At 36.5% G+C, this 19,866-nt stretch overlaps 1 protein-coding gene across 1 annotated transcript in view; it reads right to left on the bottom strand.

Moving 5' to 3' along the window:
* The window catches only part of LOC113239757, a 122,231-nt gene that overhangs the window by 27,883 nt on the left and 74,482 nt on the right, over nt 1-19,866 (bottom strand). The window contains exons 2-3 of the mRNA XM_026476859.1: nt 19,735-19,830; nt 1,030-1,179 (exon numbers count right to left, since the gene is read on the bottom strand). Of these exons, the coding sequence (XP_026332644.1) occupies nt 1,030-1,179; nt 19,735-19,830 (246 nt within the window). The remainder of the gene's footprint in view (nt 1-1,029; nt 1,180-19,734; nt 19,831-19,866) is intronic.

The raw sequence follows: 19,866 nt of genomic DNA, 5'->3' as shown, positions 1-19,866 counted from the left end.
GAAACTATAACGAAATTAACATCAGGGGCACTCTCCAGAGCAATCAGACCTAAACCAATTCAAAAACTCATAGATATCATAATATAATATGGTCAGTGTTTTGTAGAAAGGGCGAGAGCGCCATTTTGAAATTTTATTTAGTTTTTCACGACTATTAAAATCCTAATCAAATAAATTGAACCTAATTAAAACCAAAACTCAATTTCAAAACAGGACGTAACTATTTTAAAACCGTAGTTAAAAACTAAAACATGGACCTCTGAAAAACTTTTCGAAATGTCGCTTCCGCCCTTTCCACACAACACTGACGAATTGTGATCTCTGCGGTGATCACCAACTGGTCGACCTTTTATTACACTGTATACTTTACTACTATACTATGATATTTCTAAGACCGAGGTTTTATGTACATAAGGATATTAGCAACATATCTAGCACATATTCGTTACGTCTTCGGTCATCGGCAATCTTGAAGCGAGCTTTATTTTTTTATAATATCAAGCATGTCAAAACAGAGAGTTCTGTGTGGATAGCCAGTGTCAACAGACGTGCTACGATTTTCGAGGTTTTACGCGAGACAATTGACACGACCATAACGTACAAAGCGAAAATGGCGGACTGAGTTCAGTCCATCGGCTCTATCAGCTCAACTTTGCGATACCACGCGAACTGTTAGCACGCGTGTCACACAAACTAAGCACTTCTATAGTATTTATTGTTCTTTGCGCTACCCTAATGTTAAGCAACTGTGATAATAGTAATCAACAAATAATAATCGTGGCCTTTTTTCAAAGTAAATAGACTCGCTCTTGACCACTACCTAGCCCTGGGGCGAAGACAGGGTCTACGATGGAACCAGCTCGCTCAGAAGATGCCTAATCAGTAGTACCTTAGATACTCGGTTTGTATGTGCTCGGAAACACAAACGAATGGCTGACAATCAAAATAATTACTTGATGTCAAACTGTAATATGAGTACGTGACTAATTCGGAATCGACCTCCGGAGAACAATCCAATGATGATCTTACCTTCTTCTCAGCAGAGGTGTCAGCGACGTTGGTGGTGACGACTTCAGCGGCAAGAAGCGAGTAGCTGATTAAGTTGAAGGTCGCGAACGCCAGAAACGACTTTGAGAGGAATCTGGGCCGCTCCCAGCGGATGTCGCGGAGATGGAACACCTGATGACAAAGAAAAATTGTTACAGAAACGTTTAATTTTGTTAAAATGTTTTTAGTATACCCCAATAGAAGAGGAATCTTTATTTTCCCACGCTCCTAACACAACGGTTCCTCTATTTGTGCTACACAACTGACGTACATAATGTGACAAAAAACCTCCTCCATTTGACAAAGATATTTCATTTTCTTTCGCAACTCATCAAGCCATCAAAAAATGATAAATTTATATGGGTGTACCGATTTCTATACATGTTTTGTTTTCTTTTTTCAATTTTTATTTTTATTAAGTGTTGTAATAAACCTATTTTATGCAATACACTTCTATAATCAACTATACTCATTTTATAGTTCTCTAAAAATCCGCTAGATGGTATGGACCCATTTTATTTAAATTTTGCATCGCGGTGTTAAGATTTCTCCCTTAAATTGTTACTACCTCGACCGAATTTTGATTATGTGAGACACATCGGTACTATAAATTTGTTCCTAGGAGTCAAGTTCCTGGTAGGAACGACTGCCCGAGTCTACCTGATAGTTAAAATGTAAACTTTTTATATTGTACCATAAGTACCGCTGATTAACCTGGCATTTTAAATAAAACTTACGAGCACCGGTCTGGTAGCTTTTTACTCAAATTGCTGACATTATTTCAACGTCAAAGAACCCCCCGTCTAAAATGTAGAATTAATTGTCCCAAGTAGGTAATAAATTTACTTAAGTAGGTTTTTTATAATATCAAGTGACGGGACGAACAAGTTGTGCGCGTGATGGTAAGCTACACGCCTGTCCATAACAGTTACAGTGCCACTAAGAGCTTTAAATTGCAAAGATCTGAGGGGCACTACCACTGAGGCATAAGTTGACAAGGCCCATGCGCCTGTAATTTCACCAGCACCATTACCCTTCAAAACCGGAACACAGTGATGCTGATATTACTGCTCGGCGGCAGAAATAGGTGTAGGCCGCATCTGTGTGGCCCGAGTATAACACATTTCTATATTGTTTTAAAGATAACAGTTTTAGGGTCGCCTCACTTGACACAGCTAGGCGATGCAACGCTGCGATGCATTAAAGCCTTAATTATGGAAACAAAATTAATTGTCAGGTCTCTTGGAACACTGGTCACGATAAAGGTCTCAAAACAATACCAAGTTCAATATTTACCAGTACTGTAAACATGATTGTTTTCAAACTCGACCAGACGTTAACTCTAATCGATAAGCATGTAACTCTAATGGCGGATTGCGTGACTTACGCCTCCTTTAAGTGTTAGGAAATGTAGAATTTGGCAATTAAAACTGGATAATTCGTTCTTAAACCTTCAAGATTAATTTCTAATCTTGTAACTAAGTAGATAAGAACGATTACTACCGAACCCGGGTATATGCCTTTAAATTTAATTTCTAGATTACGTACATTAGTAAAAGGTTTAGTAACAATCTCGCTAAAGGCAGAGAATAAAAAGTAAAGAGAAAGGTGTCACTCTCCGCCCCTTTTATTGATGGTCACATTAACGGAACGGCAACAAGGCTGTCAGTGAGCCGTGCGCTAAGAACGATTTTGATGTTTAAAGTTAGAATTCAATATAATGCCATTTCAGATAGATTAATTTCAAACAGATTATTTACAGATTATTATCTCATTAAAAGAAACTATTTTAGTGTGGGTATTTTATCATAGTGTTATTCTTCTGTTTAGTCTTTTGTTTAAGCTACTTTTGTTTAAACTTACAAAGTCACTGTGCACGTAAAACCAGAAAAATAGTTCAAGAAAGTGATGGATAACTTTACTACTTCATACACACATTTGCGTGTGTGCAGACAGAGCCTTGTTGTACATAGTAAGTAAATAAGTTTCTACCATTGTATCGAGTGTCCGGGGTGTGCTAAATAGTGTATGGAAACGTCGTGATGAAACGTACACGTCGAAACAGGTTTTAAAAAGGAATGTTATATGAAACCCGTGCATCGTAGTGCAACGCATAATGGGTTGATAACAATGTTTTCCAGCAGTAAAGCTCTTTGTGAATGAATTCGTCCGGCGAAGTACTGCCACAACAATATCTAGCGGTATAATCGAAACAATGTTGTAAGACCTTTCCATATTCATATACTAATTATAAACATAATCGGTTGATAATTTAGACTCTCTCACGTCTGCTTGATACATAGAAAACACTTAGCCCCAGCTGCTTATGGTAATACAAATGGTTCTCATGACTGTAAAGTGTACATAATTACGTCATCCTACGTACGAACGGTTCTTACGAGCATACTAATATGACTCAAACGTATTTTTGTCAAACCCTACAAGCTAATATTATTTTTAGAAATCTGCCGTACAAATAAAATCACAAACGCGTAAAATAGATAATTGGCTATATAAGGTCGAATATGGTTCGCGGCTTTTGTTTTCTCAACGTTTTTTGCGTAAATAACGTTTTGTAACGTGTTCTCTGAAATAGGCTGAGTATGGGTCATTTACTAGAAGAAGGTTTGCTGTGTTAGCCGTAAGTATGGTGTATATCTACCTACCTTTAAACTTTGTAACAGCCCCATATCTTTCTATATTAGTTTTGAGTACGGTGACCTTAGAGTATAGATAGTAACAGTGAAAGCTCCTTGTGAAAGAATTCGTCCAGGTTGGTACTGCCACAAGCAGTAATGTCAGCACATGGGACTTAACTACTTATGTCTCAGGGTGACGGGTGCAGTGGTAGTGCCCCTCAGATCTTTGCAATTTAAAGTTTTAAGTGGTACTGTAACTGTTATGGACAGGCTTGTAGCTTACAGGCGCCCGACTTGTTAGTCCCGTCACTTGATGTTATAAAAAAATACGAGAAGGGCATAATATATAACATGTGCGCGCACAGGAACCTTATAATTTCAGGTTCTGACCCCAGGTCAGTCAGAGTACAAAGTTGTCACAGACCTCTGTCACTTGACTTTATCCGGTTCTCGAGAGGCTAGTACCTCGGGTGAGCCGCCCCGGGTTAAATTTTGTAACAGTAATTTTTTTATGATACCAACTGACACGACGAAGAAGTCGTGAGCCTGGTGGAACGCGACACGCCTGTCCATAAAAGTTGTAGAGCAACTCAGAGCTTTAAATCGCAAAGATCTGAGGTGTCACCCTGAGACATAAGTTGACAAGTCCCATGTCCGTGTAATTTCACCAAATTACAGGCACAATCATGCAAAATAGCTACACTTGTGTGTTCAACATTTTTGATTGTTGATTGTTCGAAGCTGGGCCCAATCAACAACCCTCTAGGATGCCTCGTAGAGAGGCGAAACACATATCGGGTATATTTGTAGTGGTAGTGGTAATTGGCTGTGACTGTAATTGAGCTTGTGTTATTTTATTTTATTAATTTTATGCGAAGGAGGGTAGGAAAATTAACTGCTTGAAAAAAATATTTAACACAAGCGCAACAACTTTACACGATTTAAACTTCACCGGTTTCGCGGAGTAGAAAATTTTTTTTTTTTTACTTGGACTTCCACAAAGTAACGCCTGATTCAGTTAATTATTTTTTAAGCTATTAATTTTCTCACTCTCCCTCCCCATAAAATAAATAACACAATCGCAACTATAGTCACAATCACCACCACCAAAAGTATACTCGATACGTGTTTCGCCTTCCTACAAGGCATCCTCAAAATTGTTAATGCCGAAAAATTAATAATTTCTTAAGTACCATATCAAAAGAAATCACTCCAGGGCACTACCTAGAACACTCAGACCAGTACCAACTTGAAAAAATCCTTTTCCAAATTGGTCCTACCGGAAATCGAACCCGGAACCTCCCCATCCAGCTCAAATTGACTAAATATATCATAATTATTTGTATTACAATTTTCGAAAAAACTCACGTGATGCAGGCCCGTGCCGAGATACAAACTAAAACCCTTTTTGCTTTAAAGGCAAGCACATTCTTAATAAGGCCGTCAAAGGTTATGAAACTTTATCCTCAATTCTCTAATCAACAATTCCCCAACTATACAAGGAAAACGTCAGTCTAAATAAATAAGTGCGGAATACCGGCTCGGACTTTGTTGAAAGTGGTGTCCAAACCTCGGCCCTAGGATTCGTACAATTTCATGGCGCATTGTGAAACTGCGTAAGATTGGAGGACACTCTATGGCGAAGGATATGTCTAAAAAAATAATAAACTGATCGCAATGCTTACTTCATTATAAATCTTTGATATATAATTGTCCTGTAAACGTAATTAATTGAATGAGTGATGACAAATAGTTGCCAAAAATCTTTAATGCTCAATATCTCGAAACTGTCATTTTGTGGGTTAACTCATTTATGTAGAACACGGCCAGTGTAATTCGAACGTAGGAACTCCTAAGTGGTAAGCGTCGCGTTATAGTTTTTTTTTCGATACCTCCAATGAACACTACGACAATGTTTTTGGTCATCTTCTGCTGTTTTTGTAAACAGCCATATTTATTTACTAATATTATGCGCCCCGAATTTTGTGAAAAAAAAGAAAAAAACAATATTAAGAAAAAAACAAATAATCGAATTTTCTGACACAAGATACAAAAAACAAAAAAAAAGCAGAACAGGTCAAAAAATTAAGTTGGTGTAATGTTTATTGCAGGTATCCTTTTGTTAATTCCACCAAAATATCGGAATAAATAGTGGAGAAGCGGGAAAAACTATTTTGCTACATCAAGTAGTTTATATATTTATCATTAAATAACGGTCTTACAAAAAATATACGATGTGCCTAAGGATATTGTCTAAAGAATGTGCTAATTTGTTACACGATTGAATGTACTTTACTAGATCATATATAAAATCCTGAAAACAAGCTAAAATTATTTAAGAACAAAATATCTAACTTTGCACATAATGGTGTGTTCGTCCCGTCATTTGGTATTATAAAAAAATGTCGCATATGCATAATTAGTTTCATGTAGTTCGTATTATTTTTATGATTATCATGTGAAAACTTTTTCATATTAAAAAAACGACCTCTAAAGTTCGTAGAATTACATCTATTTGCCATGTTTTATTGAAATTCCGTTTCCGGAAAGTGCGCGAAACCGTATTCATCTCCTAGTTTGCCAATCTTAGAGGTGAAATATTTTTATTATTTAATACTAAATCCATATACACATAAATGAGTGAATTGACAAGCAATTAGAAAACTAGGTATTTGAAGAATAAGTCTTTTTAAGAATACGTCCTTTTAAGAACAATTCTTTGCACGAATAAGTCTTAAGTAGAATAGGGTACTTCCAGAATAGGCATTTTCAGAATGAGGCCTACCACGATTACGTTCTTTTACGAATATAGGTCATTTTACGAATAGGTCCTATGTCGACCAATCCATACTGAAGTACCCTCTTTCCAACAACAAGAGAAACATCAAAATCGGTTCACAAATGCCGGAGTAATCGTGTAAAATACATACAAAAAATACAGTCAAATTGAGAACCTCCTCCTTCTTTGAAGTCGGTTAAAAAGCATTTTGACATATGGTCACCTGTAACTGCCTCCATTGGCCGAACGGTTACCATGCCGGACAGCCACGCAGAGGCCCCAGGTTCGATTCCCGGGCCGGGTGATATATTTGTATGGCCTACATATATTTCTCTCGTGAGTTTGGGTGTAATTTGTTATTGTCTATGTGTGGCCATGGCACCCGCGACACAGGGTCTCCCTAGTGCGGGGCTATATTGAGTGTGTGCGTTATTATTATATAGTCACATGTGGCATTGCTATACAAAGGGTAGGATCTTATTTGAAACCACGTCATACGTAATTTTTTAGTCCGTATCGATCTCAGACTTGGACAGCCCTGGTCTACAAATAAGACGTACTTCTGAGTATAGGCTTGAATAATAGGCCATGGAGAACAGAATAGGCGTTAATTGATACTTATGCCATAACAGAGTCGCTTTGTTTTACGCTTTTGTTTACTGTCGTCTTGGTGGGACAAAGAGTACACTGTACGTACTATGTTGACGGTGGGTTTAACACAAACGGAAAAATTTTGATCATGCGTACGAAAGTTCTATTAATAACTAAATATATTGACAACCTGGATGGCATAACAGTATACGCTCAGGACGCTGGATGAAGACGTCCCGGATTCGTAATTTTCTTTCACAATCTGTCGGTAAAACTGTGGACTACAACGACATGACAATTTCAAATTTTTTGAAAAGTGGCATTCCTGCACCTGTCATTTTACTCCTTCAAAAAGATAGACTGTACGTGATAAAATTTATTTAGTGGGATGTGACCAGATCTAATTCAAAATGCTGAAGCAAGAGATTCCCAAGAGAGGTCCGCACCTCCAAACCAAGGGTTTCGAGAAGGTTGCGGTTGCGTCGTTCTATACCAAATACCTTTTGCTAGTGTCGTCGATCTATAGAGTGTGCTTTTTAATGTGACAGTATGGGGCAATCCGAAATCATAGAAGATACGAGGAAACTGTCTTTAGGAACCACTAAGTCTTTTTGCTGAAAACAATTTTGGCAAAAATTTTTTCATAAAAAACTTAATACAATTGACTAATTTTTTTTAATGCTAGTAGATTCCGTTTCTTATAAGATGATTTCATTGCATGGGAAAAAAAATCAGGACAGCAGGAATTTGTCAAATTTAATAAAATTATTTTTCATACAAAATAAATACAATTGACTTTTTTTTAATGTTGATAAACTCAATTTCTTATAATAATGATTTTATTGTATTGGAAGGAAATAATCGGTACAGCAGAAGTCCACTTGCTACGATCCTGATCAATTTTATTATTATATTATACAGTATCGATATTTACATAAACTTCTCTTTGTTTCAACAAACATTAACACTTCAGCATCGCCTACGATGATCTCTTATTGGAATTATGTCAACATTAAGGTATTATAATATTGTTATGAATTTCATTGTTTTAAAGGTAAGTGGCATCGTTATAATATGTGAAAATAATTTATACAACCGATGTGCCCTTATCAAACGTACTTATGCCGGTGGGCCACGTGTAACTCGCATTGCCATACGATAGAAAATGTAACATTCAGAACGTGTACAAATGGAATGTATATTAGGCAAATTGAAATTCAAATACTATGTAGATATTGTTGTTGTGGTACAATATTTAGACGACCTCGGCGGCCCAACGGTTTGCATTGTGGACGCTAGAGGAGCAGGTCCCAGGTTCGATTCCTGGTAGGATCAATTAGAGGGATTGAAATTTTGTAAATTGGTTCTGGTTAGTGTCCCGGAATGAATTCCGTTGCTCTGGTATTCATAGTACAGGGCGTTTATTAATTAACTGCTTCCGCGGCTAAGGTGGTTACCATGGAATGCTCACATTACTATGCTGAACTGCCATACAGAGGTTCTAGGTTCGATTCTCTCGTGAGTTCGGGTGTAATTTATTTATTTTTATTTTTTTATAACATCAAGTGACGGAACGAACAAGTCGTGCTCCTTATGGTAAGCTGCACGCCTGTCCATAACAGTTGCACAGTGAGGAGCTAAAAAAAAAAACATAAAGAAAAAAACAATGCCCTAATTTGAGACCAGGTAATTGGCGTAGTTGTCTGCCACAATATTATTATTATTACTGTAAAACATGAGCGGGACAACACATTTTATTAACAGTAGAGCGCCTTGTAAAAGAGTTCGTCCAGGGAAGTACAGTCATGCATCCTACCTATTTCTGCCGCCTAGAAGTAGTGATCACATTACTGTGTTACTGGCACATGGGACTTGTCACCTTATGTCTCTGGTTGACAGACGCAATGGCAGAGCCCCTGATCTTTGCTATTTAACTCTAGAATACTAACCATCGCCGGAGAAGCTGTACGAGGTCAGTTTTTTCCGATTATTTCCAAAACGCGTGAGCTAATGGGGTTCTGCGTTTGCACCATCCCAACATCATCAGTCACATAGGGGAGCGGATGCGGGTAACGAAACATGGAAGCAGCAATCGAGCGTATGGGTCTTTCCAGATGAGCCGAAACCAACCAAAGTAGCACGCCTGCAAAGTTCCTCTTAACGGATGATTGTTTCTTTTTTTAATAAAACTGGACACGTAGCTACTGTTGCTTTGGAAAATCATTGTACCGTGATTAGACATTGGTAGACGACCATTTGTTTACCGAAAGTTATTGACAAACTCCGTAAAAATAACCGTAAACGCCGTATCATCTTGCACCACGGTAATGCCCGTTCGCACACACACGGTCAGACAAACGAATGAATTTTTGAAGGTGAACAACGTTGACCTTAAGAGCCATCCCGCGTACAATTCCGACCTGGCCTTGTGGCTTATTTATTTCCAAAAATTAAGAACTAGTTACGCGGTCAACGATTTTCATCACCTGAAGAGGCTGTCGAAGAGTATGAAAAACATGTTTCAGAGATTGTCACGGAGGAGTGGCATAAATGTTTTCATAGTTGGTTCACTCGTATGAAAAAGTGCATTAACGTTAACGGAGATTATTTTGAGAAACAATAAATTCGTTTCTGACCATTTATAGTATTTTTTCTTATTCATTCCGGAAACTTATAGTGCGCCCCACGTAGCAGTCACGAGTGCGACCCATATTTTTAAGAACTGGTATCATAAGTAGGTAAGTACTTTGTATTTTAAATACATATAAGAAGTATTTTGTAATTCATATTTTGTTGATTCATTTGAATGTATTCTTAGAATATGAATGATCTCGAATTGTGTTATTGACATGGATGTAAGTAAACACATAAAGTAACTCGATATCTATTGTTAACTCTAGATAGGATGTCTCATGTCTTCTATTAAGGAATTCTAGGTATTCTTAAGTTATTCAGTTGATAGAACATTATAATAATGTGCTAGACAAACTGTTCTCAAGTATGGATATCCTGTAATATAGCAACGGAATTAAGTCCGAGGCACTACCTAGAACACTGAAATCAAAACTGATTTAAAAAAGTTATTTTCCCAAGTTGATTATCTTGCGTATGTAGACTCATATGCGATCTCTGCGGCAAGTCACCCTTAGCTCTTCTTCTTCTTCGTGTGACACGTCTTTATGAAGGTTGGCGATCATGAGGATAGCCAATCCTCATTTTTGAACTTGCAGCAGGAAAGAGGAAACGCGTGCTAAGATTGACCCAGTCTCTCGGATTCTTCAACCAGGAGGTTTTTTGTTTTGCCAACACTACTCTTTCCTTAGATTTTCCCCTGCATTATTAGTGTAATAGTAATCCAGTTTGTATTGCCCTTCATTGCGTGGCCAAAATACTGCAGCTTCCTTTCTTTAACAGTTGGGAGTATATCCAGCTTTTTCCCCTTAACCTCAGCGTTGGTGACCCTTTGTCTCTAAGATATGCCAAGTATACGTTTATACAGTCAATGTTGGTCAAGTCCAACACACCACAACAAAAACGCAAGCTACTGAACACATAACAGCAGACCTATTGCATGCGGAGTTTACAATTGAACCTTGTACAACACAAAAACTTTTTCATTGTCTTTATAGTCCATTTCATTTAGAATGAGTTCTGTGATATTTCAAATTTTTATGATACACGCATACTATTTCCCACTAATCTCTCAATCAGGTTACAAATATAAATAGTAAATTTGTCATAAATACCAAGTACCAAGTTTGTCATAATGTACCAAAAACCAACAATATTTATTGCAGTTGTAATTTCAAATAAAAATTGCAATATTAATATATTGCATTTCATTTTCTAGCAGGAGAAAGAAAACGAAATGATAAACAAAAAATTAAATTACCCCCGTTACTTGATGCGTAAAACGGAATATTTTATTCATAGAGATTTACACCATAAAATCGATAAATTGAATCGGCTATTGTGCATCTCGTGCCAATACAAATGCATACACCATAAATATTTTTCGATATTTTGTTTTGAGCATTTGCTTGATGTTTTAGGAGTAAATGTTCAAGTTTCGTTTCGTTGCTGATTTTATGCTTTGTTGTTAACTATTTGTTAGATTGTTGTTGATTTTTTATTTGTTGTGACATTTTTTTGGAAACTTAACAACATAAAAATTTAATTCTTTTTATTTAATTTATTATTTGTTCTTAAATAATTTTCTGTAAATCGATTCTCTCTTTGTTACAAATTATCTTCAGAAGACATTTAAATCGATTTATTTTCATTTGATTTTATATCCCCATATCTATAGAAAATTGAGATCTTAAACGCCACCGGAATTATGATATGTAAAATGAACTATAACCGAAACTGACACTGGCCCAAGCCTAGTGGCCGCCATCAAGGAAATAGAATACAATTAACTATAACGCAGGTTGTTCTTGTTCGAAGCGGATACGAACTTCTTGTACGCTATTCCAAGATACCAAGCTCCAACCAGACCTTTTTATTGCACTCTACATACTTTGTAGGTTGTTATTTTTTAAGATACTTCGGTATCGCAGGGGCGAACAAGTTGTACACCTGGTGGTAAGGTCGACACGCATATCCATAACAGTTGTTGTATTACTCTTTTTTTTACATAATATCAAGTTAGGGGACGATGAAGACGTGCGCCTGATGGTAAGCTACACGCCTGTCCACAACCGTTGCAGTGCCACTTAGAGCTTTAAATCGCAAAGATCTATGGAGCACTGTCATTGCGCCCGTCACTCTGAGACATATGTTGACAAATCCCTTGTGCCAGTAATTTCACCAGCACCCACTCAAAAGCTTTAAGTCGCAAAAATCTCTAAGGGGCGCTGCCCCAAGCCAGTCACCCTGAGACATAAGTTGACAAGTCCCATGTGCCTGTGATTCCACCGGCACTGTTACCCCTCAAAACGCAGTAATGCTCACAATACCGCTTGGCGGCAAAAATAGTTAAGATGACAGTACTTTCCTGAACAAACTCATTCACAAGGAGCTTCATTTACGTACCTATACGTTGCTGACAGATTTTTTTTGTACACATATCCAGTACGTCTTTAGTACATGTTCAGTACATCTTTAGTACATCTTTTTTAGTACTAACTTACATTGTCGTATTTCTTTTTCATTACTTGTAATTATACTCTAGCCAAATTCGATGTAGAATAAATGTCAACAAACAAAAACATTTGATTTTTAGGGTTTTCATCCCAGACTCTTTCACAGTTACAACAATTTCAATATTTTCCTACGAAATTCAGTTAGATTATGGATAATACTAAATCTTGAAGCCATGTTTATAATGAATATTATTCAAGAGAAGTTTAAAATTACCTAAAAATGACACAAAAATGACCAGTAATTAATTATTTGTAAAACTGTGTCATCCCTAGCGACTTTTTGATTTGAAGGGAGAGATTGCAAACATTCGAGTTCTAGTGGTAATTCAAGTTCAGAATCGGAAATAGATGCTGGATGATATAATATGTAGTGAATTCATATTATTATTATTATTTATAATAATTGGCTAAGTAAGTATTATTTCTACGTAACCCAATTACCTACTTACCTATTTAAATTCCAATTACGAGAGCAGGCCGTGGGGGCAGAGGAAGCTTTAATAATGAGCATTGAAAAAAATGTTCTTTTCCAATGTTATCATTGGTTGCCTAGCAACGTTTTGTTATTAAACATTCTACATCGAATTAGTCTAGAGTATAGTTACAAGTAATTCGAAGCGTGGAGTCGAGAATAGTCTGTAACAGTCTGTCTCTAAAACTCTCACTTGGCACTAGCTAGTAATCAAATCCGTGATCATAGAGCGTGAATAAGCTCTGAAATATCACAAGAACGTAGTAGTACGTCAACTGTGCTGTGCCTTCACGTTCACGACCAGGCGCCTTACCATGAACTCTTATTTACAGTTCAGTATAGGTTCGTACCGACACCCGTCCGACACTTCCCCGTGCTACTAGACTCCGCAGTGTGATCTGTTTGTAACAGGGAGGGATAGTGAGACTGATGACTGAATGGAAGAAAGTGCTAGAGAGAAAACAGGATGCATTTTACTTATATTATTAATTTAAGTTTGAATTAATTACGATATGTTTTGTTTGAAATTTTTATTTTTAATTCTGGTTGATGTTTTTCAGTTGTTTCTAAAATGCTGTAACGCCATGGTAGATACTGTTATGTTACACTTTTTTCTTATTGAAGGAATAAATAAATATAAAAAAGAAATCAGGGAAAACCTACCCCATCTACTACCTATATCTTTTCAAATAGACGAAAATTACATTCAATATAAAAATAAAAACTTAATAATTAAAGACCGCATTTATGACGGAAAGAAGAGAGTTTTACTTACTTTCATTAAACAGAAGTCATTTTACGAAAAACAGATTTCTGGAATTTAGATGGCACATGTCACTTGATATTATTACAAAAATATATTAAAGTAGTTCCTTCTATATTTTAACAGCTGTACGAGTATACTATGTATACATGCAAATATTTCTGAAACAAATAACAAAGTAAAAACATTACCTTTATTGTTTTATTTGTGTACCAATAAAGACAAGAGATCGTATGATGTTATACGAATACGGTTCAGAGAATAACATGAATATTTTACCAAAAATATTGCGTCTTGGAATACGAAAAAACTGCTATTTCAAGTGTGCGTTCTAATTATGAAAATCTTATACTACATGGTTGTCACTTTCGTTTGGACAGATCGTCAAGTTCAAGAACGTGGGTGAGCTTCATGATACGACGCAAAAGATTCAAATTTTAACACTGAATAAAAATGTCTATTGGGGTCAAGTTTTCTACCTGCATCGGAAATCCTTTTATATTTTCACATATTAAAAGGAAAACTGGATGGTGAGAGATTAAGATATGAATTATATATATGTATATTCATTCGTATATAATAAATGCTCACTTTTCCTAGTCAGTATATACGTAATAAACACCATATCTTAGTATTGGCAATAAAAGAAATTGTCTATTATGCAACTTTTTCACATACTAATCTTTTTTTTTTTTCGTATACCCACAGGAAGGGGTAAAACCAGATAGGAAATGCAAACAAATTCGGTTCTGGTGCTCGCCCCGATTCAGTTAAACGTTATATACTGAATACTCAAGACCATTGTTTTTATATTACATTTCAGATGACAGCAAAACCATAGTACAATGGTTTGACGAAAATTACGTAAGTGTGACTTTCAGTGCGCCAGCAAAAGTACAGCCCAGAATTTTGGAGCTATGAAGTTGTAAATCCCAAATCAATACTAAGAACCCAAAATCGAGCAGAGGTATTGCATTACCGTATTATTCAAGTCATCAATAAGAAACAGCCGTGATTTTATCACTTAATAAACGAATTAGCAAAAGAAATTGTAATAATGGAATCAGATATTCTGCCGACCGCTAACTAAACCGCGGCATAAGTGACAAAATATTTTTTGAGAATCATAAAATACCATCATAACCCAATTTTGGAATATTGAAATGGCTTAATGATATTCCAGTTATGCATCGTTAGGGTAAGTCCCGATAAGTCGAACATGTTTTTAAAAGAGAATTTTGTGCTCGTCTTCTGCTATTTTTTGACCATTTGTCACTTAGCCGTATTTTAGTTAGTGGACGGTAACATTGATAAAATGACAACTGGATCTCCACCCGAAAAAAGACGTAAAAATATTTAAAAGAAATAAAATATGTAATTTATGTAATATATTTATAAAATATGAAATAAGAAAAATTGTAATCTGGCACAAAAAATAAATATCTTATGAAATAAATATGTTTTTATATAAATTTTCATGCAAGTTACCTAATGAAGTCACCTATGTGTAATCTAAAATTCAAAGTGTAATAAAAATAAAGAAATATTTCATTCAAAACGTATAAATTGAGTTACGAAAATTTATGAAAAGTATATACTTAAAATTCGTATCTATGTTTATTTTTTACCGACTTCAACAAGGAGGAGTTCTCTAATCGACTTTGTTTTTTTTGCATATATGTTACGAGAGTACGGCATGGTGAATCTTTTTTGTTGCAAAGAGGTTACGTCAGTAGTGGTCCCATTTAAATTTGAAGGAAATATTCCACCTCTAAGGGTGGCAAATTAGGGGATGTATGACTTCTGACGTCGGTTTTTTTAGTACTCTGTACTGAGATTATAGACAGCTACAAATTTACCTAAGAATAATAATTTTGTCGAAATGAATTTTCAGCAATCTAAATTATATGGAAAACAGATAGTATAACAAACATGACTAAACCAAACAAACTACAACAAATAAACGATACTTCTGCTGTAAGACACTTCTGTGTTACATATTTATACCAAAACTGTCATCACAAACTAACGAAAAAAAGTCGAAGCGTGATGTAATGAAATTCGAAAAAAAAAGAAATTCGAGTTTGTGATAGTTTACCGTCACACGTGTCTGTAATTTCACCAGCACCCTTCAAAACCGGAACGCAGTAAAGTTCACATTATTGCTTGGCGTCAGAAATAGGTACGGCGACAGTACTTCCCTGTACAAACTCATTCATAAGGATTACACTACAGCTACCGATTTCTTTTTTGTCGTACCTAAGTAAGAAAAAGAAGAACCTCTAGATTTTCTTACTCATTCTTCGCAGGGGAATCTGCCTTATAAATGCATAGTAGAGTTTAACCAATGTGACGACTTCAAGCGAGATTTATTTAAAACTAAAAGACCAACATATGGGACATACCCTAAAAACCCGTTAATTAATAAGTTTAAAAAAGCGCTGTAAATTAATTTACAGCAAATCTCACGTTATATTTAGAGCACACAAAAAAAATCCTACCTCTTTAGTAATAAGAATCCAAGCGCAGGTTACAAAAAAGAAAATTTTACTTAGCACACCGTATCAGGAAGTAATTAAAATAAAATTGTCCCTTAAAAAAAATTTTCTCGACATTAAAAAAATACACAATTTTAACATTAACTAAAAAGATAAAAAATTCGTTTTACAAAAAATTCAAAATAAATATCAATTTTCTCAATCAATTTTTGCGCACGCGGCTCAAAGGATATGCGCACGATATTTTTGCGCGCCGTACGATTGGACACTGAACTTGCGGTATAGAGCAGATTAAGTGAAATAAGTACTATAGATGCAAGGGCTGCGTAATATGTTTACGTTTCGGCTATTGCAAAAAACTTTACACGCTATATACCAGAAAATATAAGATAGAGAGAAATGCTGGAGTAAAAAAAGAGCAGTGATAGTCCACCGGAATAACGGTCGCTTCTTAATTGAAATGTCGACTATAACCTAAAACATGCTCCCTGAAAAAAATTCGAAATGTCGCTTACCGATGATATGTATGTTCTATTTCTCATTAACCGACTTCAAAAAAGAAGGTTTTCAATTCGTCTGTATTTTAAACATGTCTCGAAATGTCGCTTACGCTCTTTCTACAAAACACCGACGATGTAGTAACTTAGTACAATAGGTAATCAGGAGAAGAAAGATATATTTAGTTATTTTCGCAAATGGTGCACAGATAACAGCCTGTGTGGTAAAAGAGCACTATAAAATGCTGATAGCAAAAATTGCGTATAACAGAAAGCGGAAGTTCACAATGGCACACTTCCACACAATTGACATTATAACAATTGTTTTCATAGGGCGTAGTAGTGCATGCTGATCCATTTCAAGCAAAATTTCGTCGGATATGACGATTAAATGGCTGAATTATTTGGAATACAATGAGTTAAATCTATTTGTACGTACTTGGTTCACAGTATTGTTTGCGTTTGTTAATATTGTTTTACACCCGAAGAGATTGCAATCGCTAACAAATCTGCTTCTCTCTATCTATATTAAATGTGAAAAGTAGCGCAACTGTTCGGCGCGTCAATGACTACGCGTCATTCGGATCGTAGAGTTGTCACTTTGTCGTTTTGTACCTACAGGTTGTAAACATAATTTGAAAAAATTAAGGTGTTCATCACAGAACTCTCGTACTATATTGAAATAACCTGTATGGTCTTCGACGTCTTGGTTGTAGTTAAGGCGGCGCAAAGATTAGGCCTTATTCAGAGTGGCGGCAGACGCCGGTGCGTGTAAATCAAATCTACGTTGACGCTCCTTGCGTTCACAGCGGTCGCCCGCGCGTCACGTGTGTATATCTATTGGTTCGGTCCGCCCGTGCCTTTCACAGTGCTTGCTCTAGCGTCATAGCATCTGTTTGCGATTTCGACGTATGGATCTACCCGCTCGTAGCCACTTCGGCACTGTAAAAGGAAAGACGCCAAGACCCGCGCGCCCGCACCCGCCGTCGCGCCCGCGCCTGCACTCCGAGTGAGCCCATTAAAGGAAGACTCTCTCTGGCTCTGGCTCTCCAACTGACGTGAACGGGCAAGGGGTAACGTGAGCCCCGATAACATAGGTCCATGAGCGGCAGTCTTAGAGGAGACTGGCACTCGTAACTGGTGGACCTAAGATGACGGTGTACATGTCCCACGTGTGCCAGTCAAGCCGGCTAACGGGGAGGTAACATCTCTTCTCGGAAAGCGAGATAGGGTTCGGCGCATAATCGGAGTTGGATTCGCGGAATCATGCGAAACCGTGACTCGCATATGGTGAGAAGATGGAACACCGTCAGGTTTTAGTCGGTAGGAGTCTGACACAACCGATAGATACAACCTTTCGCCGCCCCCGGGCCATGGACCAATAACTCAAGAGGATTGTTAATATCCATAATATGATACTCACTAGCGAGCTCTAACTGTAACCGTTGCGAGTTATGTAACCAAAAATCATAGTGTGTACGTGATTCGCTCGTGGCAAGGAGTGAGCCGTCCGATTGAAGGCTGTTTCAAGCGCACACACTAGAACCTCGTTACTGTATCTGCACGTTACAGTTACAGCTCGCTGGTGAGTACCCGGCTCTACATGTCGTAACTCTGAAAAAAGTCCAAATTCCGTCTTATATTTATTTGATGCTGATCAATTAATAGCCTGGGAATACTTTTTACTATGTAAATGGCCGTGGACATAATTTAAGAAAATTGTAAATAGTCATGTAGTTGTTGTCGATAGCTTTATTGATAGAATGTGAAAGAAGGTTAAATTTTGCCAAAAATCACTGCATTGTGATTATTACACGTTCTAATAATTGCGTTGTTGCCTTCTTTATTCTTAGACAGTTGGCGTACTAGTATCGAAATCAATTTTGACTCATATTCATTTCAATAAGAAAAGGCAGGTTTGTTTATCTATGTACAATTAAAATGATTTTTTTTTAAATGCCTCGTCTTTATATTTTTAATAGATATAGTGTATATAGTGTATTGTTGTCAATACACTGCATCAGATTAACCTGTAACCTGTGGAACACATAATGGGCCAATAATGATTCAAATTAAACAAGTTCGGCTATTTATTGTATAAGCGCAAACAACATTCAGTCGATAGAATATTTATAGCCTGCAATCACTTGCTGCTTGCAAGCGGGCAACACTTTTGCGGAATGAACTGTCATTTTACTCAATCTTCAAAAACATTAAGCATATAAAATGCACTAAAATGCAGTAAAGATAATAACTAAAAATAAGACTCGACTAGGCACAACAAGCTGTTTTAAAATAAATACTAGAGATGTTGATATCACACGTGACCTGACGTGATTTGTGAGATTAGTCATGTTTGTTACTATAATTACTACTTTCTGGGTGATAATTTGACGTTATCTCTATCAAAATGACTTTAATTTCTAACTTTATGACTTCCGTAAAATAGAATAACATTGTAAAATCGTGGGCCAGAATTGTATATCTGCAGCCCGTTAGCAGTCAACTTGAAGGTTAAAGTGAGGCCCGGTTCTGGACTTTAGAATAGCTGACGTCGAAATAAAGAGATCCTGTGAAGTTTCGAGTCTAGAATGTAAATATTTTTCGAGATACTAATATTAGAAAATTTAAAAAAAAAACTCAAAATCATATATTCTGACATTTAGTGTACAGGGTTCAAGTGTCCAAAAAGACTTCCGCATTTGTATGAAAAAAAAAACTACAAAGCCTAAGGAAGTAAAGAGAAAATTTCACAGTTGGGAAATCGAGAAAGTGTCGCAGCGTATGTAGGAAAATTGGTCCTCTGTTGTTCAGCATCAATCAGAAATATCAGATATTGAAATGATTTTCAGTTTTCACTTCTCCACTCAGTCAAATATTATGAAACATTTTTCTAAGTTGTCTCGTTTTTGCATCAAATAATTTAAAAAATATACATCGTAGCGACATCTAGCGAAATGAGTACACACTTCTAACATTGGCACTACTCGAGACAATCGCAGAGGACGCTATGATTCTCGCCACTTAGTTGATTCTCGCCGCTTAGTTCTTGTGTAAATGGATAGATGGCGTATTTTTATTTTCTGATATTTTTTTACAAATTGTTGTTGTTTTATTTTAACGGCTTTTGCCGTAGCGCCACCTGACAGAAATCTATGAAAGTTTTTCTTAAATTTGTATTAAATCTAATTAGCAACTAACACCATACTTGCTTGCTAAATTCTTGCTTGTGTTCATGGAACCCGCGTCTAGTTGTTCGAATCGTTTTGTTTCCCTTCATTAAAAAGAAAAAGGAACTTACCTCTGCCCAAAAGCAGACGATTAGCGAAGACCCGGTCATGAGGAGTGGGTAGTATGCTGAAAGAAGACTCGTCGCCCAGCCCTCCTGGAATGCAGACTGTTGATCAAACAGATAATTATTTGTTAGTTTATT

The sequence above is a fragment of the Hyposmocoma kahamanoa genome, unplaced genomic scaffold, assembly GCF_003589595.1.
Source record: "Hyposmocoma kahamanoa isolate Upper Pololo Valley unplaced genomic scaffold, ASM358959v1 116, whole genome shotgun sequence".
Taxonomy (NCBI): domain Eukaryota; kingdom Metazoa; phylum Arthropoda; class Insecta; order Lepidoptera; family Cosmopterigidae; genus Hyposmocoma; species Hyposmocoma kahamanoa.
Note: the sequence above shows the minus strand (reverse complement) of the source record. Positions and strands in the feature narration are given on the sequence as shown.